The following is a 27,566-nucleotide window of genomic DNA, read 5'->3' on the forward strand; positions in this document are numbered from 1 at the left end:
ACATATTTCAAAATAAAAGAAATATGCCAGATCACTGTGAGGATGTGATGAAACATGATGATCAGCCCCTCAAGATGGAACAAGCAAAGAAGTGGCCTTTGTTTTGAATTATTAGTATGTATAATTCATTATTTAACAAAAATCAAAGAAAAGATACATAATCAATGAGTAAAGAGCAAAGTGAACACATGATTCAGTAGATGGAACATAGCTTTGGTAACATGATTGTTTACTGTATAATGTTATCTCAGTCATTGAACCATTAAACCTGGAGGGCGTTTGATTATCCACAGTTCTCTCTATTTTTGAATGTTTAAGGCACGTGACATCTTCATCAGCGCTGTACTTTCTGACTCACTTATGACTTATATTGTTGTATTTTTCAGCCACAAAGAGCCATATGACAGGCCTCAGTCTTCAGTTTAAGTTCATGACAGTAAAATTGACAAAGAAACAAAGCAAAGGACCAAAGAAATTTTGCTTCTTTGGACGTTAAAGATTCCTCTCTCTGTAAAGGGAATATGAAAGCCTGGTTGACGTTTACAAAAGTTGCATCTATCAAAACCACAAAGACTCATAAACACAGAGCAACACAAGTTTGAAGCACGGCAGTGGAGGTTCATGATTTTGGCTTGCTCGAGCAAAGCTCTCATCTTTGACTTGGTCATGGACTCTTGCACGTACCAAAGTACTTCTGGAGGCAAATGTTGCTTGAAATTGGGTAATATAGCGGGACAACCATCCCAAGCACAGCGGCAAAGGTACTGAAATGAATGAAATGATTAAAAAAGGCAACATGTCCCAACAGCCCAGACAGAATCAAGTCTTAGAAACGTGATTGAGATGTTTTGTTGGGACCTAAAGAAAGCTAGGAACAACTGAAGCAACATCGTAAAGAAGAGTGGGCCAAAAGTCCTCCACAACTATATGAGAAACTGAAAATATGAAACAGGAAATCATTACTCCTAATTATTGCTGCTAAGAGTGGATCTACGAGGCGTTATATGACGTACTTTCTAATTCACCGCTTCTGTGTTGGCTCTGTTTTTATTAAATAAATGATAAATGACAAAATGTCCTGTTTTTCTAATACGGGGGTCGGCAACCCGCGGCTCTAGAGCCGCATGCGGCTCTTTACCGCCGCCCTAGTGGCTCCCTGGAGCTTTTTCAAAAATGTTTGACCTTTTTTTTCCCTTTTTCTTCTTTTTTTCTTTTCTTTCATTTTTTCTCTTTTTTCCTTTTTTTCTTCTTTTTTTCCTTTTTTTCTTTTTTTCTTCCTTTTTCCTTTCCTTTTTAATCTCGACATTTTGACTTTTTTCTCAACATTTTGACTTTTTTCTCATCATTTCGACTTTTTTCTCGACATTTCGACTTTTTTCTGGAAGTGCATAATGATAAAAAAAATCTTCCCCCAGTTATAACTAATATAGAAACATGCAGCATGTGTTGTCTTCATTCTAAGGCTTATACAAGACTTTTCATTTTTTGCAGCTCCAGACATATTTGTTTTTTGTGTTTTTGGTCCAATATGGCTCTTTCAACATTTTGGGTTGCCGACCCCTGTTCTAATACAAGTTAATATTTTAGGACCTTGACAGAGCAGGGAATTATTTGCCATCTTCTGACACAAAAAACCTTAGAACCGACAACCTTTTTGCTTTCTTTTGATAAATCACGGTAACAGCATGCATGTAATGTCGCAGCTACGTCGGCTAACACCCATCAGGTTTTGTCAGAGCGTCAGAAAAATGCTTGAACTGCTGACCATAAAGATAATTATGCACATAATTAAGTGGCTTTTGCTTGGAGTTCATGAACTGCTGCTTTTACTCTCAGGTGAATCTTTGGTGTTTTAGATTAATCCCCAGCAGGGCTGTTAATTCCCCCCCGTAATAATTGTCTCCCCCTTTTTTTCTTTACAGCCATTAAATTGTCCTGCCAGACTTTAATGACCCTCTCCATTTGGCTCACAGACCGCTCTTTTCCATATCGCTATTTAATGTGTTTCACAGGCTCAGACCGCTTCATTTGTTATCTGAGTTTTTACCCTCCAGTTCTGCCCCTCCCCTTAAAGGAAGCGAGCCCTCCTGCAGATGCAACACTGAGCCGCTGAACATAGTTGGGATCTCACCAGCATCTTGCAAATCCACCTTGATCTTTGAATCTTGAAGCTGCATGTCCAGTTTTTTGATAGTGGAGAACATCTTACCATATTTGATCTCTGACTGTGCTGCTCATAAATCCCAGAACATCAACCCGCTGAGGATAATTTCCCCTTGAAATTCAGTCGTGACAGTCTTACAGTCTCTCTTTATCCCCTTCACATTAGACTTGATTGCTTGAATGTTCAGAATCCTCTGCCTTTCAAGAGGCCTTTAATCCCTTCAATGCTTCAGAGGAACACCAGAAATAACCCCAACTGTGACCTCTCCTTTGTTTATTCCCCAGATCCTGTTTGTGCTGTTGACTTTGACCCAGGCTAACTCTTACGGTTTAAGGGTTTTATTTCCCTGCTGATATGTCATCAGTTAACAAGTTAAATGACATCACTGTGGCAAATTGAGTGCTGGCAATATATTTACTTTTCATTTTATCTTTCTGCAGTGGTCATGAAAAAACAGAGGAACTGAACTCTTCATGAGGAGAGAAAGGAGGGTGGATTTTGTGCACAAATAATCTGTAGTTTTTGGGTGAGTCTGTTGTATTTCTTGACATTTTATCGTACTTGTGTACTGTAGGTTGTTTATTTCCACGTGTTTCGAAGTTGATCTGAACACGTGGCCCAGACCCCTGAGGTTCATCTGGATCTGGTTTGTTGTGGTTCCAGAACCAGAACCAAGCAAGGTGAGGCAGCGTTCAGTTATTCTGCTCCTCACCGGTGGAACAAACTTCCTGTAGACCTGAGGTCTGCTCCAACTGTAGATCCTTTAAATCAGGCCTAAAAACATTACTGTTTACTGAAGCGTACTCTTAAATTAAATACTTACCTGCTGGACTCTACTGCCCTTACTTTTTAACAGCTTGTGCTTTTTATTATTTTACCTCTTTTCTTATCATTTTATTTCATTTTATTTGTTATGTAAGCGTACTCTTAAAGGCATTCTCCTTGATTGAAATTTTGATTGAAAATGGCACCTCTAAGCCCCCCCCCATTCGGTCCGAATGATACGGATTGGTCCAGGTCCAGGAAGGGAAAGAACCAATCAGATGTCTTCATTTTAAACCACGTCCCCCCGCCCTGTCCCATGCGCGCACTCGCTTCCAGCAGCCCGACGTGTTCACGTCCACGGGTCCTCCTGGGCTCACAGTGTCCCAGTGTAACCCCCTCCCTCCCTCCCTTCTGCCACGGACCCCAGTATATAGTTATTATGTAGTTATTTCCAGAGCAGCTCGGTCCCCGCTGTGTGTAACCGGGGAGCGGGAGCCGTTAGTCCGCTGCTGCTGCTGCTGCTGCTGCTGCTGCTGCTGCTGCTGCTGCTGCTGCTGCAGAGGCTGCTGCTCTCTGCCCAGCAGCCTCTGCAGCAGCAGCAGCAGCAGCCCGGGGGGGCACGTGAACAGCCGCAGCCGTGAAAAGCCACAGGAGCTCCGGCTCGGAAGCTGTATGGGGTCCGTGGGGATGTAGGCGTCTCACGGCGAGAGCGGAGAGCGCCGGTGAACGGCAGCGCGCTGCGGTGCCGTGCGGGCTGTGTTGCCGCAGCTACGCCGTAGGCTACGGCGTAGACGCCGTAGGCTACGGCGTAGCTGCGGCTTTAGAGCCTGCAGCGCACCGCAGCGCTGCCGTGCTGTTCACCGACGCTCTCCGGGATGGAGACGCCGGTGGGCACGTTTGGGTGGGCAGAGCCCCCCCTGCCCCCCCTAAAACCGACCTCGCTTACAGGTGAATGAGATATGGGGTAGTTTTGCTGTAAATGTGCTGTCCAAAATGTTTAATAATCGTATGCGCGTTCGTGTTTGTGGGGGCGTGGCTTTGGACGGAGCGCTCGTGGGTGGGGGCGGGGGGGGGGCGGGGCTTAGAGGAAGCGGCACTTTCAAATCTTGCTAGCTCTAGGAAGACTGCATAGAATAACTTTAAATTAAATACTTTTTGAAAAGTTATGGATAAGCCCTGAATACAGGCATTGTGATGTGGAATTGTCAAATTGGTTTGATTCACTGCACAAATCACTTTACTTTTGTAATACTGTATTTGACCCGGTCTTTGTACGTTTTGACTGTATAGAAACGTAATTCATGCCATTTTAAGAATGAGATGTGTACCTGCTGAACTCTACTGCCCTTACTTTTTAACAACTTGTGCTTTTTATTATTTTACCTCTTTTCTTATCATTTTATTTCATTTTATTTGTTATTTACTGTTAATTATGTCTTGCCGCTTTTAATGTTAAAGTTAAAGCACTTTGAATTACCTTGTGTTGAATTGTGCCATACAAATAAACTTGCCTTGCCTTGATGATTACAACTGCCACATGGCTGCAGCTGTGACGCCTTAAGCGATACGTAACCTCATTGATTAACATGTTACTGTGTTCAGAGAGAAATGAAAACCTTGGTAATCTCATAGCATCGTCATTGTTGTACAACAACCACCCCAGAACTACGTGGACAAGCCATGAGAGGTTATACTTCATGAGGCCCAGACGATGCATCCATTTTCATTCTTGGTGACTATCTTTCATTATTCTTTATAACAGGTGCTCAGAAACATTTATCAGTACACACAGCATGCGCTCAGCCTCATTGAAGGGAGCAGGCCGCTGCATCTTCATCCCGACAGAACAGTGCTCAAACCATAATACCTGTGCCTGCCTGCTTTCTTTCTGTCATTATTGTCTTTTCCTTCTTTCAGTTGTCATTTAGTTTTGTTTGGTTTAGTTTATTGTTTTGCACAGTTTTTAAAGATATACAGGAAATGTCAAATATAAATACTATAGGTGCAGGAAGAGGCAAAAAACCCAATGAGCTTATTTGAAGCCTCCACCGAAGTTATTAAAATGTCATGTGTTATAAAGAACACAAGATTAACATACAAAAACAGAAAGTATAACTACACAAAAGTGATGACAAACTAATAATGCAACATATAAATAATAAAGAATAAAGACAAAAAAATAAGTGTGTGTGAGTGTGCATGAGATATTGTTTTTACAACTTATATTACTTATATTGACTCCTGAGCAAATAAGACAGTACATGTCACTATGAGTGAAACACAAAAACAAAACAAAAAGAACATGGTTACATGAACAACAATACATTGGGAAAACAGTTACAAAACAGCAGTGAAGTTCCTTCAAACGTCTTTTGTAACATTTCAAAGAGCAAGAGCTCTTTGCCAAGTGGTAAAAATCATTCCACAATTTAGTCCCTAAATCTCACTGAAAATTGACGTCTGCAAGTGAGAAATTTAGGAGGATGAAGATCTGAGGATTGTCGAGTTGAATAAGAATGAACCTGTGAATTTAATTTAAAGTAAGTCTTGAACTGTCCAGGAATATTCCCTTCACTTGAATTTAGCTTATAAATAAAAACGCATATCTGAAAAATATTGATATCATAAATAGTAAGAATCATTCAATCAACAGTGTCCCAAAGGGAGTAAAATAAACATCCAAAGGCTTTGAATGATTTCAGGCTTGTTGCTCTGACTCCATTAGTGAGCAAACCCATGAAGGACGAATGAAGAATCTATGGAGAGCCGTTCTCGGGCCACTATAGTTTGACTACAAGAAGTCTCCCTAATGACAGTGAAAGTGACCACGTTGAACTTCTGCAGTGGCGTGATGACTCTTTTTCTTGCAGCTGAATGTTGCCAAAGCTAAGGACACGTCTGTGTTCATTTTCAGCAGCAGCTTCTTCACCTCGGTTCCCATCGTTGAGGGTCAGAAGGTGGAGTTCTTGGCAGGTCTAACCACCTTGGGACACCGTGTGAGAAGGGGTAGCGGTATTTATTATGCCTTCAGAAACTGGCCTACTTTCATGTGAATAGGTCCACTATCACCCTTTTTTATATATATATAAATCTTGTAGTGAGCCTGGTCTGACCTTCTCCGTGATGAGGTGGTAGGAGAACCTCAGGATCAAAGCACAAAGACTCTCAGGAACACATTGGGATCTCAGCCGTTTGTCTGTTGTCTGACCTATTTTCTAGACATGTAGGAAGGCTCGGAGCATCCCGTCAGACGCTGCCCACCTCCGGTTTAATGGATTTCAGTCCTTTCTTTCTGCCTTCAGGATCAGGTTTCCCTTGGTGAAGAGTAATAGTTGCAAACATTCCTTTATCCCTCCAGCCTTCAACATTTTAAATGGATCGAGCGCTGCAGCTGTACTACTACAGGTCCCAAGTCCTTTACTTTACTTTATGTACATATTTATTGTTTGACCTTGATGAGTTTTTTTTTTTTGCTTGATTCCATGTGTTTGATTGTGCACTCGCTGTACCTGGGCTGCTTTTGTTTGTATGTGTTTTGTGTACTTAAAGGTGCATTCATTTGTTATCAATATGAGAATCAGAATCAGAATCAGAATCAGAATACTCTATTAGTCCCTTGAAGGGCAATTTCTCTGCAGGAGCTTGGTAACAGAAAGATGAAGAAACAGTGAAATCAACAGATACACTGAGGTAGTCCACCACAGTTCACACACATCTGCAGTGCAACCGTAAAAGTCATGTCATGTGACTGCACGTTTAGTAAGAGAGATGGAAAACTGTATAAGGAACACTCAGGAATAAAAGTGCACAAGTTGGGTAAAAAGTGAAGACAATTGACACCGATAAAAAACAACGAAATGATCCCTGTGAAGCAGGTGGGATGAATGTCTTAGAATACAGGTTAGTTTTTTTTAGTTAAGGGCATCTGATAACGTGTTCCTGAAGGCCTGAGAGTAAATAAAATGTGCTTCTGATTCAAACTTATTATCCGTTTATCTTTCCTGATCACCTGATTCTCCCAGATCCACAGCAGAGCTCTGTTGAAACCTGCTCTGCTCACTTTTACAAGCCCATTCAAGTCAGTTACTGACACCACTAAACCAACAAATAAAAGAAAATGCTGAAAGACGTTCAATAAATGAGCAATAAAAGACTTGTCAGATCGTCTTACTAACATTGAATGGGATGAATCCTTAATGAAAGAAGCCTTCCTTCATGACAACTTGTGTTTTTATCAAACTTTAACTAGCCAGAGGAGACTGCAAAATCCCGTTTAGAAAGAGCGCATTTGGGCAATCAGTTTTCTCTTATAAAACAGCACCTGAGTGGAATAACATCCCACAGAACATTAGAGAGTCCATTTCATACAATGTCTTCAAATATAATCTTAGGAATTGTTGATCGATAATTAAAGATGTGAACATTGATGTGTATATCGATGTGGGGATGAACTGTGTATATTGTAAGGGTTGAATTATATATGTTATATGTTGTTGTTGATGTGTTTGTACTTGTGTTTTAATCTTTTTTACTAGGTACTAGCCTATTATTTCTGATAGGGGGACTGCCAATGTAAACTAGCCTTTTGGCTACAATTGGGTACGTTTACATTTTATTTTATAAGATGTTTCTTAATGTACGTTGTCCCTCTCTAACAAATAAAAATAAACTGAAACTGAAACTGAAACTAACTTTCCATCAAACACAGTTCTCAGGTATTTACAGTTTTCAACAATTTCAACTTTTTTCTTATGTATGATGATAGATATGTTTTTCTACCATAAGTTCTTTTGTTTTACTGATATTTAGGTCCAGAAGATGATCGTCACCCCAGGTGACAAAAGAAGATAGGGCGGATCCATGACTGAACTCATGGCCCCAGAGCGGAGACAAGACCACAGCATCATCAGACAGTTTCACAAAATATGTGCTCTCTTTTGGACTTCTGCAGCTTTATGTGTGAGGAATAAAGAGTCGAGATGCTGAGACACTGTATGAACACAGCATCAACATGAACCATGAACTTGTTCCTGTGAGCAGTTGTGTTACATGAACCACTTAAAGGTGTGTTATTATCCATCAAGAAATAAGATGGTATCTTGTTTTCATCTTACCTTTCGTTCTCCTTTCTTGTAGATGTCACCCCTTTTCTCTTTCTAATTGTAGCCCAGTGACAGATGTTCTCATTAACTCTGCTGTTTTTAGATGTGTTTTTATTGACATCTGAAAGAGTTTAAATAGCACACGTCCACAGTCTGCATCTATGAGGCATAAAAACATGTTGAAACGCAGCTCATGTACCACTCTTCCTACACTGTGACCTTACATCCACACTGAATTATCCAACCTGACAGTTTGAAGGGCAAAGTTGTCATTGGCTGTCTCGGAGACAGAGGGACCTTACAGATAACCTATCCTTTCACCTTCTTCTCTGTGCAATCTGGGTCAGCTTCAGCTGCATTATCAGTGGACAACACATGCTTTCATGAGTCACTTCAGCCTCCCTCAGCCTCATCGCACTGAAGCTGGATGCTGAATCTCACACGTCTTCGTCTTGGAGTAAAGCACATGTCCCACTACTACATTTCTGATTTTATAGTGCATAAAATGCACTTCTTCCTTAGTAAGGGCTTAGCATCTGCTGTGTTTCCCTGGGAGAGCCAGGGCTTTTGTTATGGTGTTTTCACACCTGAAAGTCTGCACTTTAGAGCAAACCATGTTTTTTTAACACTGTCCACATTTAGTCGAGTTGAAAACTCAGCTGAATCTTAAAACAACGAAGAAACAACTGTGGTCAATCCGTCAGACTACTTCTTTTTGATCAAATTTAAACATTTCTGCTGTTTTTTTTCTTCTCTTGTTGAGAAGTTCATTTCAACTACTTCAACCAATCCCACTTATTAAAGACATAATGACAGGAACCACTTTTCCAGAGTGTCCATATCTACTGGTGTTCTCTCCACATCAAAAATGAAGGATCTTTTACGATGAAAGACAGCGGGAGGGTTGGTCAGGGTTTCCTCCAGGTATCTGGTTCAACCTCACAGTCTATACCAGGGATCGGCAACCCAAAATGTTGAAAGAGCCATATTGGACCAAAAACATAAAAAACAAATATGTTTGGAGACTCAAAAAATTAAAAGTCTTGTATAAGCTTTAGAATGAAGGCAACACATGCTGCGTGTATCTATATTAGTTAGTATATTAGTATTAGTCTAATATTAGTAGTTAGTGCACTTCGAGAAAAAAGTAAAAATGTCAGGAAAAAAGTCAAAAAGTCGAGAAAAAAGTAAAAATGTCGAGAAAAAAGTCAAAATGTTGAGAAAAAAGTAAAAATGACGAGAAAAAAGTCGAAATGTTGAGAAAAAAGTCGAAATGTCGATAAAGAAGTCAAAATTTTGTGAAAAAAGTCGAAATGAGAAAAAAGTCAAGATGTCAAGAAAAAAGTCAAAATTTCGAGAAAAAAGTCGAAATGTTGAGAAAAGGAAAAAAAGAAAAAAAGAAAAAGAAAAAAAGAGAAAAAAAGGAAAAAAAAGAAAAAAAGAGAAAAAAGGAAAAAGAAGAAAAAAAGGAAAAAAAAAAAAAAAAACAGGAAAAAAAAAGGTCAAACATTTTTGAAAAAGCTCCAGGAGCCACTAGGGCGGCGCTAAAGAGCCGACCCCTGGTCTACACTGATGATCGGAGCATACATGGATGTTGGTGTATATGTGGTCCTGTGATGGCTCCAGGTGTACCCCCACCTTTCTCCTGAAGACACCTGAGATACTGTAGGCTTTTTTTATCAATGTGTTTTGTACATCGGTCGATTTTCTTTTTTTAAATGAAAACAAAGCAAAACCAACTGGATTTCTTTCAGGGTGGCCACAGGAGATGATCGTGTTGAGAATAGGGATTTGGCATGTTTCCTTTTTTTGATTAAGTTGGATGCCTTTCCTAAACCCTCCTCATGTATCTGGGTTTAGAACAGGAACCATGAAACCACTGGCTTGTCACGTCTTAGCAGCTTGATCAATAGACAACATGGATAAGAGCTAAGAATTAATTAAATAATCTAACCCTGACTGTAATGACTCCACCACAACCTCTCACTTCAATCAAGAGAAGATTTGGGAAGTTTTTCACGGCCGTAACCCACATACTCAGCTCTGCTGCTCATCACACACATGCAGCTTCCTCACAAATGTGTCACCATTTAAATGGGAATAATCTACCAAACACAAAGTTTAGTAAATATGGTAGGTGATAAAATGTTAAGATAATATATCTTAACACACATCTTCTCCAATATGTGACATTCAGAGAGATGAATTGGTAGAAATGAAAAGTAATGTTGATGACTATTATGTCATTGCTGTAGAATTGTATGAAATTAAAGTGTTTTCCTCACCTTGTTACAAGTCACTATCATAAATCCCACCTTTTCCTTTACTACAGTTATTTTGATTTGAAAAAAGGAAAATTTCTGTTTGAGTCATTAGATTTCACTGAAAGTTGATGATGTCACTAAAACTAAGATAACAGAACAGGTAAATAAAGTTGTGTGCAACTTTGTGAAGATGGATTAATATGTTAATATGTTGTTTTGATTAATATGTAACATTCTTTAAAGAAATTGATTCATAAGAAAACACAACTTATTGTTATTAGTGACGTCAATTTTATATACGATCCCTTTCATATTTACCTTTTCATAAGTAAATTGCTGCATTTCCCCAGAGTGCCCCACTATATTCTCTCATGCAGGATTATTACACGCTGTTCAACGCAAGCTGTCAAACTGCAGCTTTCCACCAGCTTTGGAAAGGTTGTTTACACATCTTTAATATCAAGTGACTCAATCTATACCTGTAAAATTACAATTCCTCGCTCTCATTGTGGGCCAAACGCTCATCCCTTTGGCAAATATCTGACATCAGTCTCTCTGAATCACATTCCCTCCCGTGTCTGCCTCCTCCGCTCCCTCTGATATTCACCTTAATCTCGGGCATTTTAGTAGATGAAACATCAATTCACTCCACTAAGCTCTTGCTGTTTTTGGCTCAAGCACTTTTTCATTTTAAGCTTGTAAAAATAAGTTCAAGCACTCTGATTTACACTCCCGTGCAATATCAAGCTCAATGTTGCACATTTTGCAGAACTGTATTGTGTATCTGAAACAGTTTTGCTTTAATACGGTGATGTTTTATGGATTTTTTACAGATTGTCTACTAATCTGACTTTTAGTGGTTTGATCAGACACATCTAGACATTCATGGGAGTCAGAGACCTGGAGCATGGACGCTGTGTCATGTTTTCGCACGTTTTCATCACATGAAGCAGCTTTTCTCTGCCCACTTCAGAGGAACAGCAAATGTCAAACTGGGTGGGGATAAAGTCCGTGGATGATTCTCCTCTGATCTTGGTCTGTGATGCCACGGTACCCTGCAAATCTGAACGTGACACTACATTTACATATTTTAAGATCTGTTGTAGATTGTTGAGCCCTCAGCAATCAGGAATGTGAGTTTCTGAGTTGACTGGCAAGTCAGAAACCCAAAATATGAGCTTTAAAGCAGATAAAAAGGGTTTTCTTTTGTTTGTTTTCTTTACTTAACGTGTCCCCTTTAATTCACTGGAGTTTGGTGTTCATGTTATAAGTGAGGTAATTTATGACATATTGAGTTATTGGAAGGTAAAAAAAACTAAAAAGTTATTGCACCTGCTGCCTGGGGGATTAATGTAAGGTAGCAGGAAGCAGGTGGCAGGCTTACACCTACTGACTGTTAAGTTCTGTAGTCAGGGCTTCATGTAAAACAAAAACTGAAGAGAATGTAATAACCTGTAATAACCTAACTGCGTTTCAGTGATCTTGCAGAATTCAAACATCTTTTATCATGTTATATCTTGTAGATGATGGACCTTATCTTCATTATTCTGGTTTATACCGTCGTAATAAAGTGGGATAGTTTCTAAGGACTGTGGTAATTCAACACATTTTATAACACACTTGTGCATGTGAAAAATTAACCAATAATTTTTCCAAAGCTGTGCAACCGACATTGTTTTTTTTTAACATTGCAATCATTTAACTTGTGTCCATTAAGCTGGCATGAGAAGCGAGATTCAAACGCTGCCAACATCACCGGACGAAGTGCCACAGATGTCGTCCGTTTGTGGGTGCTGAAAGATTTCCTCTTGACAAAATGTTCCATCATTAAAACAGAGCATGCTGCAGCTTTTCCAAGAAGACATTCGACACTAATTATGTGTGCAGGAGGTGTTATCACTAGAATTCTGGGCAGAAACGGTTCCAGTGGGGTCGTCGGGACGACATGCTAATGAGGCCAAGATTAATAAAATCAGGATAATTAAACAAAGGAAGGATTTGCTGAAAGGTCCCAATGCCTCAATGGTGTTCATATTAACGTTGCTATTTCAGCTGCAGTCTGCACATCCATTATACTCCTTCAGCAGGGGGAAAGAATGGACAGTCAGGAAATTACTACATTTATATTGGTCTCAGACGAGATTAAACGTCTCTGTAGTGTCAGATTATACAGGCGCAATTAACTATTGTATGTTTGATTAGACCTTGTGATTAAGGGTTGCTGTAGTAGCATTCCAGCAGTTTTATAATGTCCTTTCTTGTCCTTGTAAGTCTTGTCCCAGCAGCCCAGGGGTCAAAGGAAGGTCACAGAGTGACGACACTCCAAAGGTGCCAAAGATGAGCCTGTGCTTGAGCCATCATTACTTGAGTGAGATGGGGCTGTAACCCAAAACCTTCAACGTAGTCAACAGTCCGGGGTGATCTTCAGTTCGGTGGTATACAAAATGTTTTCTTTGCTATATTCACAACCGTGTTCATGGCGAAGGTCACCTGTCTGACAAATGTTCCTGGCCATGTGGATCACTTTGTGGGTAATTTACCATTTTTAAGATTATTTCTAGCGCACAAACTTTCCAGTTCACGAAGCAAAAGTACAATCAGATACTTGGATTGAAAAACTTTCCAAAGTCGGAGACTTTCTGTGGGAATTAAATGGGATATGTGGAATTGAAATGAGAACAATTTAAATTGCAGATTAGCCTAAAAGAGGGTACTGAGGAAATGAAATGAGAAATGAGAAACATATCTCTCTAAATAATCTTGGTCAAAACGATCAGATTTCATGCAAATTCAGGGGAATTTATTGAGACTATTGAGGCTAAATATCTTGGTGCTTGCATTCTTATTACTGTCATATTGTTTGTTCTGTCTTCTACAAACCAGTTTAATTTTGCAGGTAACGTCCCTTCAGCCTTTTTCTATTTATTTATCCAGCATTAATGGTTAAATATGGCTGCCACGTCTCACCACCTGGGCGATTATGAAGGCAAGGTTCACGGCAGTCTAGTGAAAACCCCGACCAGGCGAGGCCTTTGAGTTTGCAAGCACACCTGCAACATTTCCAGATTTGTATAATACATTGATTTCCCTTCCATGGAGCATTATATCACAGGACATTTATGCTCATCTCATGGAAACACACCAGAAATGTTCCCTTTAAGTTGCTGATACTAATGTGGGAGAGTAGGTGGATGTCAGTTAAGTGACAAATGTGCAGAAATGATGTGATCTAATAATATTAATTCAGAGCAGGAGCTCTAAGGAAGGTTTCCAATATCTTGTGTAATGTTTGTAACCGAGGCTCAAGGCTGTTTTTTAAAGTGAGAAGACGTCTGACTCGGCAAAATCAGCCATAAACTGATTAGCGAGAACTGAAGCAAACCTCCAGAAATACATAATTGAGCTTTCATCATCAACAGTTAAAATTACGGCTTCAAACTAGAAGTGGGAGCATCTTATTAGACCCTCATTACTTAAAAATATATTATTTAGAGCCAAAACACACAAAACGGGGGGGGTTTCTGCTGACCGAAAGGGAAAGCTTAAAAAGAGGACTTCTGCAAAGGCGATTTGTTGACTAAGGGGTTACTTGTCATTATTAAATCCTTCTGATGTAACACAATTTTTTATTTTTCATCTGCCTGTTTGGGTTTATAACCAAGTTATGCCAAAACAGATGTGACCAGAAGGAACAGCCAAACATTACGAAACTGGAGTGGTACTGAGAGGATCAAAGAAAAGACTCGGACTCCAAAAAATGAGACAATTTATTTTAGCATCATTACAGTCATGACAATGTTTTTCCTTGATCAGCTGTGTACATTTAGATGGAAAGATCTAATGTTCTGGATGGATCTAAATGAGCATGTTTGGATGAAGAAACTTAAAGAAACCTTGTGGCACCTCGTAAATGATCCCACACATGTATAAAGATCAAAACGGAAAAGCAGAGGATCACAACAAGCTCAAGGGCATGCTAGCGAGGCTCCCTTTGATTTCTGCTAAAACTAATCTGCCTCGACTGGAGCGCCTCTGCTGAGGCCAAACTCTTCCTAAACGATAAAGATCAACCCTCAGGGAATATTTACAATGATGTGCTGTTGTGAAAATATGCAAGGGAAACAGGCAAGACTGTGTTTACATGCGTCCGGCTTGTCAAACTGTCACTGAAACCATGGTCGTCTTTGGACTTTAACTTTTCCAAATTACAGCTTTGCATTTTCATCATTTGAATCTATATTTTTTTTGCCACCATTGCTCGAGAGATAAACTTTGCTAGCACAATGCAAATAACTAGTCAGGGAAATTAAACCGGCTGTTATAAGACAGTTTTTCTCTCACAACAGAAACAAGCTTGTGGCACTAATACTGTATTGGCATCACCGGGAAGATGAAGTCAGTGAAACACACAGCTAGCCGGGGCTGAATACACTTTAGCCCTGTTTTTAATGCCGTGGTATTATGGGCTGAGTCGGTTTCTCCTTGTCTGCACCTCTAATTTAAGCTAAGCCCTAATACAGAACTATTGAACTGTCAAACGCTAACAGTTAGTGTTAGTGAAATATTTTTCAGTCGCATAGGAAACTATTGCCTGATGCAAATAAAATAATCCCATTAAAATCTAGATATACAGTTATCTAAACAGTTTGAATTGGGTTTACATGGACTTTAATGTAGCTCATTGTAGCATTAGGGCTGGTTGCTAGAATCAACTAAGGACTTCATAACATTCATAACATAATTTACATGCTGATTTGCTCCGTTTTGAACCTGCAGTTTTCAGAACCATTTGTAACTCATGTAGAGGTATTTTTTAGGCAGATTTACCACGATCGCACTTGAAAAAATTGAAAGTTATTGTTTTTATATGTCGGTGTAATACCCAGACCTAAAATCAACCCTTTACTATATAGAGCTGCATACCAATAAGATATTATTTTGTTTGTTTCTTTGTTTCTTTTATAAGAAACAGTGCACAAGAGTAACACTAAAGCTAACTTTAGTTACGTATATGTGGTTGTAGAAAAACAAGCACAATGCAACATTGAAGCAGGACCAAAGCTAACACACTGAGCGGGAGAATCAAAATGTTCACACTTCTCACCAGTCTCTTACATCCTCTTTTTTTCCCTCACAGAGAAGAACAGGTTCTACTAATCAACTAATGATGTCATGGATTACACAAAGACGACTGACTGAACATACTCTAGGCCTACAGACAAGACGGACGCAGCGACGACAAGAGTTGATGAAAAAAAAACTGCACCATAAGAGGTTCAGTCCTGTACTGTTGGGTCAGATTGTAACAGAACGGGTTGCTCATACAAGTTCTGTCCTCGGTGTAACTAAGGTAACGCTGACTTGAATCTGTTCAATTTTCCTCCGTTTTTAGTTTCTTAATTTTATAGACATAAACTCTCCTCTGATTAAAGTTTTCAGACGATCCCACAGCAAGCTACTGCTGAATCACGTCTGATTGTCCAAAAGATGCTTTGTAAATGTATTCATCTCAACGGATTGATTGCACAATCTAATTTCCAGCAACCAGTTACACTACCTAGTATTTCTCTCTAACAATTTCAAATATTGAATAGTATCTATCACATAAAGATCACATTAAATGAGTCACCTAGGGTATTGATTTTTATTAAAGCGGCTTTCATGCACAACTAACTAATGCAGACTACAGCAAGTGGCTATATCATGATGACTGAGACCAATACCTTTAGTGGTATAAAATGTGGGTAATGTGACGTTTAAAGTCAAGTTTTACAGCTACCAGTACATACGGAATGATATACACAGAAACACCCCAGATAAAGTTCAAACCTGAAAGCTTCTTGCTGTGAAGCAACAATGGAGACTAAAACCACAACTACATTCCAGACCTAGTACACCTTAAGAAAATCCTTTCAAATAACTGATTTCAGTATTACTACAATAGTTACCACAAGCACCATAGACGGATTACCGCATGGGCAAAGTGGGCGTGTGCCCAGGGCCCTGGAGCCAATGGGGGCCCTCGGCTTTCAAACATTTTTTTTTTTATGTGTAAATTAAAATAAATTTACAAGCTCATAGGGCCCAATGATAGGGCCCTGTTTTGTGTGATACGTTCATATATAATCATAAATTGTAGGCTATAATTACGATAAAATGTGCATTGTGCGGTCAGTGTAGATTAATTCTTACTTTACAACTGTCCTGAACGCATCAGGGCTGTGAGTCAACGCTGATTGGATGTAAAGCCTGATTTATGGTTCTGCGTTAAATCGACGCAGAGCCTCCGCCGTAGGGTACGCGGCGACGCGCACGGCGCTGCGTTGGTGTAACGCGGAACCATAAATCAGCCTTAATAGTTATAGCCAATTTGCAGACTCGGCAAATTTGCAGCCATGAAGGAGATGAGCGCTAAACTTTAAAAGAGGACTAAGCATGTACAAAGTTTTATGGAACAGTCAACTACCATTGGTGAGTCAGTGTAACCTTCATAAATAATTTCTTCATCATAATGTTGTGGTAGCTTTGATCACCTGCCTATTTGAGTGAGCTTTGTGTTGTTGTCAACTAGACCACCGAGTCTATTCTCTGTTATAGAGCTCAGAAATTATGTTATAGACCGCTGTGTCTATATCTATCTAAATAGATTGTGTGATGGTTTTTTTTTGTATTTAAACTGTATCAAAGATGGAACTGAGTCAGTCTGTGACTATCTGAGTTTTCAGCGCTGTGTGATTGACAGCTGTCAGGCCGATGTGTGTGTGTGTGTGTGTGTGTGTGTGTGTGTGTGTGTGTGTGTGTGTGTGTGTGTGTGTGTGTGTGTGTGTGTGTGTGTGTGTGTGTGTGTGTGTGTGTGTGTGTGTGTGTGTGTGTGTGTGTGTGTGTGTTTCTGAACAAGTTTGTGACTTTACTCTGCTTTCTGCAGCATAGGCCTATAGGCTTTCTTAGCTCAATAAAAGTGAGAATAAATGTTGTTTGATGGGTAGGATGAGTTGTTGTTGAACGTTAAAATTACTATCATAAGGGCCCATGGAGAATGCTCCGCCCCCTCTGTACTGAGACCCACGCTCCGCCACTCCGTCATCCACAATCACACGGTGTGATTGTGGATTCTCTGCGCCATTGTGTGACCACAGTGATTGGGGAGGGCATGCACCGTGCACGTAGGATATTATTGTAGGTAGGGGCCCATAGCGAGTTTGTGTCCAGGGCCCGTGGTCATGATAATCCGTCCTTGACAAGCACCATTCGTGGGGATGAGGCTCTGAGGAGGAAAGATGGGCTGAAGAGTTCCACTTTGTCAGCAAAAGGACCAATGACATCAACGTCAAAACCAAAAGTCACGAGTTTGTATCACTGCTTCGACACTGGACACTTGTTAGCTGCCGTCTAAACCCTTCTTTTCCCAAGATGTCTATGCATTTTGTCTATGCAAGACAATATAAAATTACATTCTGCATACATGATAAAGGCACAGCTGAAGAAAAGGAGAGTATCGTACTGGGATTGCTCTTGATGGAGAATGTGTGAAATTTTGAATAGATAAACAAAAACTTCTCTAAAACATGTTTGCATGAAGAATGAGACAAAATAAAAACTACAACACGTGATTGCTTTGTATCAATGCCAGAAAGCCTTTTAAGTGTCGTGGGAAGGAACGGCAATATTATAAAACTGATAAAATAGCTTTTATTGGAATGTGATGCAGGCCTGAAAAGAAAAAAATGATTTGTTATTAACAAATAGCTCAAAGTTGACATGAAGAGAAACTTAAAATAAGAATATTGTAGCGTAATGATATCAAAGTAAATGTTAGAATTAACATGTTATCATTTTATTTTCTCCCCCCATACCTTGCTTAATTTTTCATATTTGGAGTTAATGTGCGGACTGAGACTCATCTTTTGATGGGATTTTATCTTCCACTTTGTAATCTTTAGTTTTAGGTTACTGCTGAAAAAACGTTCAAAATGTGATGCATTGAGCTGTGTCCTGGGGAGCAAAGGTCTCTCTCTCACTCTCTCTCTCTTTCTCTTTTCTTTTTTTTAGCAGACTCGTGGCATTTTGTGAAGGTCACATGAAAAGAGGATCACAGGCAAAGAAAAAAAACATTTTTGGATGCTGAAAGAGTTACAGACTTCAGTTGTAAATGTCAGTTTGTCTTCAGATGCTGTTTGTTTAGGTTTAGGCATTTAAACCTCAGGTGGTTAGGGTTTGGGAAAAATAAATTGGGTTTACCTCTAAACACACTTTCCCTGTCTGCTCCACACAGGGCTGATATTCTTTTGCTTAAGAAATCCAGTTCATCTGCAAAAGAGACAAGACCACACTGAACTACATTATTTTAAGTCACGTTGGCTGTCTTGAAATGTATTTTCATTCTGCGACTCTCCTGATTCAAAAACCAGACAAAATCCACCTTTGTGGTCTGAGATTTTTTTTACGGCTACTTAGAATTAGCTAACCCAATTTTGACCTTTTTTTTTTTTTTAATCAGTGCTGACATTCATGTCAAAGCTGGGCTTGAAGTGACATTAATGCTGGCCATACACTCAACCACATCACAAAAACGTGAAAAAGATTTCTTAAAAGACTAATGTACAATCTTTCATATCTACAGACTATAAGCCAGTTTCCTGACTTGGGATCTCGTAAGGTCACCTTTTACACAACTGCAGCCAGATTTCTTCACGAGTCACAGGACAACGACACCACAAGTTGGTTGTTGACAGACATTGGGTCCTGCAACGACGCAATATGCATGAAACAAGACTAAAGACTTGTAATCATATGAAAGGACTGCCTTCAGTTGGCTCCAACTGGCACATCAACACCTCACAAATGAGATTACGGGAGCGCTAACGCATCAAGGTACAAGGTTATCCCCAATGGGGCAATAAAGCTAATGCCGGACTCTTCGTCATTTTCTTCCTTGGAAATTTGTCTGTCAATGTAAAGAACTTCAGAAAGTAAAGAATTAGTTAAAAAAAGAGACATGATGCTCTAAACTTGATCATCAGTGTTTCCAACTATTTTGACTTGTTATCTAAAACAGTCAATAGTGCTGATTAAAATGTAATTGGGAGCACAAATTGGACTCTTGAGCAGTCTGAAGAGAGGCAGAAAAATCTTGATATTTTCTCTCTGTCTTTGATTTTTTTTCTGCTTTTAACATTTAAGAATTTGTCTTTTGAGCAACCTAACACCAGCCAGCCTTTCTTACTCCACCGAGAGTGTAAAAGGTGTGAAGCCCATTGCTCTGCTATTGTTTTTTTACGGAGGAGCTTTTCACAGAATCCTGAGAAACTGCGCAAAAGAAAGAGTTTACCTTGAAAAGCATCAGACATGCTCCACTTTACAAGATACACGGTTAACAATGACAAGAGAGACCGTGCTGTTATTCACAATTCTGGATACTGCACCACAATGCATTTGACAGCAGGTGTGAATATCCCTCCTGGCCCAATTTGATAAGCCTGCGCACATTTTTATGATCTGCATGACCCCTGCTGTAACGACTTCACAAGGTAACAGCGACATTTCCATATAAACTTTGAATATAAACAACAGACACCGTTTGAAGATGAGATATAATCCAAATTCGATCCACAGAAGAACTGCATTTTGTGCTTTAGGCAAAGCGCCCAAACCAGAGTGTATAACTACTTCACATGACTCACAGCACACTACATCACAGCGAATGGACAAGACAGGAAAAAAAGGAGTAAAGGTAGTCTGAAATGGTTCATTTTTTTCTCACTGCACTATGTGAGGAGGGTCTGTGAGGGTCTGCCCCACTGTCCTACTTCCATTCTTAAGAATTCCCTCTGTGGAAATACAATCCAAGGTGATTGCTGGTGTCTTTGGCCCAATAAAATCAGAGTCCTCAGCCTGAGGCTCTAAGAAAGCAACCCTTTTCCCATTTGACCGCCGCTCTCCTGCCTCCACGTCCCTGGGGTCCGAACACAGGATAATGGCTCTCCCGCCGCACCCTCCTGTGTCACCGCTCCTGCTTTCCCGACACCGGCAGGGGGTGAGGTAGAGGTAAAGCAGCACCAGAATGATGCTGACCACACAGGACGCGAGGGTGGTGAATGCAGTGTTGAAATGTTCTGCACTGCTGCGGTGTACCAAGCCAGTGGTGGACGAAGCGCTCAAGTTTCCAACCACCACTCTGACCTCCAGAGTTTCACTGGGATCAGGGTAACGCCCACGGGCCACCACACACCCATATGTACCAGAATCCTCCCTTAATGCTCCTTGGATCTCAAGGGTACCATTGGGAAACACTGATAGATTCATATTTGGATCACTGGTTGATGAATTCAGTGCCATTCTTGGGGTAACCCAGAATACCACCGACCCCTCCTGGACAGGCAAAGTCAACCCTGGGCATGGCACGGTTAACCATTCTCCAGGTTCCACTTGGTAGATCTGTAACTCGAGAGGCATCTCTGACACTCCCTGATTGGTACAGTTGACATCTAGTACTTCACCTTCCTTGCAGGGGTATTCATCTCTGAAGTACACCAGAGGGTGATACTGTTTCCACATCCAATACTCCAGCAACGAAAGCAATGCACAGTCACAGACCAAAGGGTTTTGTTGCAAATAAACTCCTCCTTGGCGGGTAAGATACAGCAGGCTCTGGACAGGCACCACGGAGAGCTTGTTGTATGACAGGTCAAGAAAGGTCAGGTTACGAGGACCTCTGGGTTCCTCATAAAGCTCCAGGGGGAAGGCGGTGAGTTTGTTCGCAGAGAGGTAGAGCCTCTGCAGGCTGTACAGACCGCTAAAGGACTCTGGGTTGATGTGGGCGATCTGGTTGCCAATCAGCAGCAGCTCCTTCAGGTCCTTCAACCCAATGAAGACGGATGAATTTAGCATGCTCAGCTGGTTGAACGACAGGTCTAGGTGGAGGAGGTGCGGTGTCACAGTGAAGGTGGTCACCTCAATTTGGCTTATTGAGTTCTTGCTGAGAATCAGTGTCGTAAGCCGTTCAAACCGTTGGGAAATCCAGTCCACACGCAGAGCACGGAGGCCGTTGTGGCTCAGGTCCAGCCGTGTGGCGTAGCTGGGCAGATCAGAGGGCACCACGGACAGATTGCGGCCGCTGCAGGAAATTATATCACTGGCACAAAGGCAGTAGAGTGGGCATGTAGCCACAGTGGGAAGAAAGCCAAGACACAGGAGAAGCAACATGGCTCCAGCGGCAGGTTTGCGATGGCCACATCTAACATTAGTCTTGATGAAAAGCTGTGACGTAATCGCACGCATCCTGGTTTTCCCTCAGGACGGGATCTCAGGTTACCGTCTCATTAGGTGTACACATGTCAGATTTACAAGCCTCTGATAACGCACAGCTTTCATGAGCTGAGGGGAGGAAAACAAAGAAGAGAGAGGAAAGGTGAAATTGACTCTCCTCCAGTAATTTCTATTAAACTTCAATGTGTTAACTATTTCAAAACAAGAACACTGTTATCTAAGACAGGCATTCAGACAAACAATGACAACACTGGGTAAGACCGTATCTGCATTGAACTCTAAAAATATATTGTAATCCATGGTAGAAGCAGCAGTTAATGCTGCTGGCATCACCAGCACATGACAACTGTTGGTAACTGCTGGAACAAGTGAAACTTGATCCCTCTGTCTGTTGTTCCCCAATTGTCCACCTTTCACAAGTACAGTCTGCTTATCCCATGCTTCAACACACAACATATTTCATATTTCATAATTTTTAACCATTGCTGTCTACTCTGCATCTATGTATTTTGATGTCAATAAAACTGTTTTAGCAGGACTGTGTGACATCCTATAAACGAATATCAAGAATATGTAAAAAATTACAACCTTTTTGTATCTTTTTAAAATCTCTATAACCATAAGTATGGCCTTTTTTTCCTTTAATGTTCTCAGAATAATCCTTTAAAAAAGACAAAAAAGTCAAAGCTGATTAAGCAGCATGAGAGATTAAAGAGGGTATGGTTCAGAGACAAGATCGTTAGTGGGGACGGTCATTATCAATTAGAGGAGCACATAACATTTTGTTATAGCCAGGGGATGATTTATTTATTTATTAATTTTAGGGCTGGGGTACAGCCATTCTGTGGTGCAGCATCTAAAACATCAGGATTGACTAGTTTTTTTTTCAGATAACCATCAATCATAGTTTTGTAAGATTTGGATTTTTCACTGTTGGTTGGACAAAACAAGATGTCATGTAGGACATTTTCAAGCTGCAGTTTTTTATTTTTTTACTAACTAAGTAGCCTATTCAAATTGAATATGTTCATATCATTTGAATTTATTAGTACATTTTATGTACCTTCTCATATATACGTTATATATTTAATCTACTTTGACCTCTTACACAGATTTAATATGTGCTGAGCAGCTTCATCTAAGAAAAACCTCCCTCAACATACACAAATACACAAGTACATTGCTATTATATAGTAAATACTGTTAAAAAATTAACTGATTTGGCTGTAGTTATAAAGTTTTAAAGATTTAAGTCATAGACACCATAGTCAAAATAAGTATGGGAAACCAGAATCACATGTTGGACCACATAATCACTCAAATATTATTGATCCAGAATGAAACAGTTTTACATGTTCTCCTCTCTGCCCCTTGCTGCTTTCCATGCATCGACATTAACAAGGATTTTAACACTTCTTATCCCCCGAAAGCAAACAGAAAACGCAGCTTTAACACATGTCACCTTTCCGTCCACGCTGTCGGCTTTCTCAAACAATCCCCGAGTCCGCCATCGCGGCGAGATGCGATCTTCGGACGCAGAAATGCCAGCGCGTCCCGTCCGCGGATCAGGACCCGGAGCTGCTGCGGGGAGAAGCGCAGCGGCCAGCCCGCCGGAGGAGCCGCGGTGACGGAGCAGAAAACAGCTGAACTGCTCACCTGCAGGTCGAGCTGCGTGTCCGGGTGGGAGGGGTCGCTCTCTCCGTAAACACATCCATCAGAGAGAGGAGGCTGGCGGGCGGAGGAGAGGAACTGAGAGGTGACCGGCGTGGTAGTGGCTGAGGAAGCAGCAGCATCAGCACCACACTGAAGTGAAGATGCTCATGTTTCTGTCCGTGAAGCCACACCTGTTGAGGATGCTGAGAAGTTAAACAAGAGATTCGGCTTCACCCATTCACTGTTGGAGAGTACAATTAATTGTGGTTTGCTCCCTCTCTCTGTCGGTAAGGAAGAGTATTAGAAGCCAGGCAGGAGAAAACTATTTTAGAGGAGGAAGATTTTTTTTTCATTATGCACTTCGAGAAAAAAGTCTAAATGTCGACAAAAAAGTCTAAATGTCGAGATTAATGTTGAAGTACAATTTCGAGAAAAAGTCGAAATTGTCGAGAAAAAAGTAAAAATGTCGAGATTATTGTTGAAGTACAAATTCAAGTAAAAAGTCGAAATGTCGAGAAAAAAGTCAAAATGTTGAGAAAAAAGTCGAACTGTCAAGATTAATGTTGAAATAGAATTTCGAGAAAAAAGTCCAAATGTCGAGAAAAAAGTCAAAATGTCGAGATTAATGTTGAAGTACAATTTCGAGAAAAAAGTCGAAATGTTGAGAAAAAAAGTCGAAACGTCGAGAATAATGTTGAAGTACAATTTCGAGAATAAAGTTGAAATGTTGAGAAAAAAGGCAAGATTTTGACTTTATTCACGAAATTTCAACTTTATTCTTGAAATTGTATTTCAACATTAATCTCAACATTTCGACTTTTTTCTCGAAGTTGTCACGACTGGTGTTTGATGTGGACCCAAACGCAGGAGAGCAGGATGCAGGAGTTGCAAAACCCAGGATTTATTGCACAAAACCAAAAACAAGGCGCTGCTTGGTAGGATCAAAAGTAACAAAACAGGGATCAAAAAACTTGAGCAGGAAAAACGTGGCAGGAAACATGGAGGAAGGAAAACAGTACGGACCGACAGGGAGCAAGGGAATGGCAAGACCAGATATACACAGGGGATAACGAGACACGACGAGACACAGGTGCAGACAATCAGGGCAGATGGGACACAGGCGGGGAAAAACAGAAACTGAAAGACTGGGGGGAATGTGAATGGGAATGGGAACCCTGACAGAAGTGTACAATAAAAAAAAAATCTTCCCCTCTCAAATATTTTTTCTCCTGCATGGCCCTAATACTCTTCCGTACTGTCGGTGTGTGTGAAAAAAGGATTTAAAAAACTGCTCCGAAGCCAACTTTTTAAATGTATAAAAAGTTTTATTACAATAAATGAAGGCATGAAAAGAGATCAGCAGGATATGGGATCTTTCTGAGCCCCTTGTGGAAAAAATCAACAAGCATGGTCTCAACAAGCTTTTACAGGAGACATGACTGACAGAAGCACAGATCAATGGTCAATAAACATCTTAATTAATAGGGAAAGGCCAGAAACCCAAAGTCCTAATAACAAAGAGTCAATTTTATCAGATGGGATCACAAGACCAGATACAATAAGATCAAAGCTGCACAACTGGACCAGACGATCTTGTGTCAGAGTCAGAAAAATAGTCTTTAACGGTTCCTCTCAACTCTACAGGGAATATTATTCATTCAGATTGGCAGCTGTCCTTCTAGCACATGGTTGGTGTTCTTGGACAACACACTGAACCCCACATTGTATTACAATGAGGTCATGAAGGAATGAGTCTAAAAAATACATCTACAAAACGAAACTAAATATTGCATATAGAGTGCAAATACTAAGTAAGATTCACTGTATGAATGGTGCTGTAAATGGGAGTCCCCTGGTCTGTTCAGACTACACGACTTCTTGTTCTGTAATCAGGGGTCCTACAGTGATTTTCCTGTTCACATTACTTGTTTGGTCACGTCACACACCCCAGAACCTGACAGTGAAACGGTCACTTGAGCTATTTTCAATACAGGCCTCTTAAAAAATATTTAAAAACCTGGGAAAGGCGACATAACAATACACAAAACCTTGTTGAATATTTGAAAATGGTTTGTTGCAAGCTGTTTGTGATTCTTTGTGATTTATTCACAAACAACAGAGATAATCAACATGGGTTAAAAATGGGTGGCTAGCTGAGATTGTCTGTGACAAGACAAGCAAAAACAATCTTTTGTGATGAAAAAGTAGCTGCCAGCTCCAGTTGTGTGTGTCTCCGTCTTGCTCTGCCCTCAACGTGAACCTCAGTCCGTGCCTTGCGCTGGACTCGGGATCCCCCCGAGACCGCCACAGGTTTGGTTTGTTTCGCTTGTTAGTGAGCATCTTTGAAGAGTCTTTGAATTATTCACACTTGACAATCACTGACCCTCGACCAGCAACTGACTGCTGCTTTGTCTCCGACGCGTCGGCTCCCTCCGCCACTTCCTGTCCAATCAATGTTCAGCATAAACACTTCCCAGTTATGTAAGTTCATTGGCTTAATTGGACTAATTGGGAACGAGTTGAACCGTATTGCTGAAGAGCCTTGAGAGGAGGTTTGTTGTGTAATTAAATAAAGCTGAATTGAATGTAAAAATCATGAACTTAGCCACCTCTCATGTCATGTGTTAAATAGCAGACATACTTGAGAGTATTGCATTTTGGGTACAAACTTTTTTTTCTTTTCTTTTATTAAATAAAAGAGGCTATGGACCTCTAAGCACCATGAAACCACACTAAACTTACTTAATCCTGGACATCTTTCTTACTTGAAAGTGAACTAAAATATTGAAGAAGACAAACAAACACCAGAGATCATAAACTCATTAGCAATAAACACCAATCAGTCGTAGCATCATGACCAAGGATCCCCACTTTTGCAGGCAAAAAAAATGAGCTTTGACATGAACAAAGCTCATGGGCTCCGTGGGATGTGGGGAGGTGCTGAATTTACTTCCCACGGACACCGAGAGACTCCACCAGACTGGTTTCAGGGGAGTTTGGAGGCTGAGTAAACACTTCAGACTCTCCTGTGCCTGGGCAGCAACACATGTAGGTGGCAAGTGTCAAAGTGGCAGGTAGATTGCAGCAAGAGGAGTTGAGCTACTTTACCTGTCAGAGTGTTCTGGTTGGGCTTGTTCGGTTCTCCAACATCGTACCTGATCAGGGTATTTTTGAGGTTGACCACAAGCACCATCAAACTGGAAACAGAGGAACTGTTTCTAAATATCACTTTGTTTACAAATCTTTCAGCATAATCTTAGTTAAAACTATCTGATCTAATTATTTTGTAATGTCTACCCTGTGTATTCCTCCATGACATGCGCGTAATTTCTACAATCTTGCACACTACACTACTGGAACACAAATATTACATTCAGCTGAGTAGAATTTAACGCTTTTACTAACCATTTCAATCTACTCTTCAATCGCCTACGTTGTCTTTCTGCAGATATCTGCAGATCACTGCTGTCCACCCAACAGATATCACAGCTGTTCACCAGAGAGAGAAAGAGTTTACCTTTGTGTCTGTTTGCACAACAGAAACTGGCAACAGCGAGACTGAGCTATCGTATTTTGTCACGGACTATTTAACCACTTCACCATTTAAATCAAATTTAAGAGCATGTGTGATTTTTGTGTGATTTTAAAGAAACAGCCTTTGATTCAACCCATCTCTTGTAGTCGTGTGCTGAGTACAGCTGCAACAACTAAAACATGGAGGATCTGAGTTGTTTGCATGGCAAGAAAATTAGAATACCTTCAATTCTCCCAATACTTCAATAGAGGTCATATTACTACAAAGCAAGCATGCTTTCATCCAACTTGCTTTAGTGACCTTTAACAAGTTCTTTTCTATTATATTATATCCCAAACTGCTTCCCAACTGTCAGCTGGAGTGAACAGAAAGGACATTGTCATCACAAAGCTGTCTCCCAGGTCACTTTAACCAGGACATCTATAATAGTACTTGAGTTGTACTGTCACTGCCAACCCGTAAATAGTCTACATTCACGTAAATCTCACACGTGAAGAAGACAATGTGTTCCTGAAGACGGCAGGCTGTTCCTCTGCGAGGCGGTTAGACGTGTGAGCTGCAGGACAGCAGAGCCTTTGGGGATTTTCTAGTCTATCTGTTAATGATAACGCTGCCGTGGCATTATGCTTTTAATGGAGGTTTTTCAAGGACAGTTTGGTTCATTAGCCGTACCATCACTGCAATCGCACATCTGCGACTTTGAATTGTAATTTCCTCCAGCAGAGCAGCGGTGTGATTGCTGCCTGGCTGCCCGGTGGCGTGAAGAGGTCCAGGAAGGACGACAACATCGCGTGCCAAAAAGCATTGCAGAGTTGTGG

General features: G+C 40.6%; 1 protein-coding gene across 1 annotated transcript; it reads right to left on the reverse strand.

Moving 5' to 3' along the window:
* Positions 1-18,124: 18,124 nt before the first annotated feature.
* Positions 18,125-23,316, reverse strand: LOC133424034 (amphoterin-induced protein 2-like). The gene is made up of 2 exons (XM_061714407.1): positions 23,023-23,316; positions 18,125-21,668 (listed from the first exon to the last, which is right to left on the reverse strand). The coding sequence occupies exon 2, from the start codon at positions 21,570-21,572 to the stop codon at positions 20,052-20,054; it is 1,521 nt and encodes a 506-aa protein (XP_061570391.1). The 5' UTR covers positions 21,573-21,668; positions 23,023-23,316; the 3' UTR covers positions 18,125-20,051.
* Between the last annotated feature and the right edge of the window lie 4,250 nt (positions 23,317-27,566).

The sequence above is a fragment of the Cololabis saira genome, chromosome 23 (assembly GCF_033807715.1).
Source record: "Cololabis saira isolate AMF1-May2022 chromosome 23, fColSai1.1, whole genome shotgun sequence".
In the NCBI taxonomy this organism is placed as follows: domain Eukaryota; kingdom Metazoa; phylum Chordata; class Actinopteri; order Beloniformes; family Belonidae; genus Cololabis; species Cololabis saira.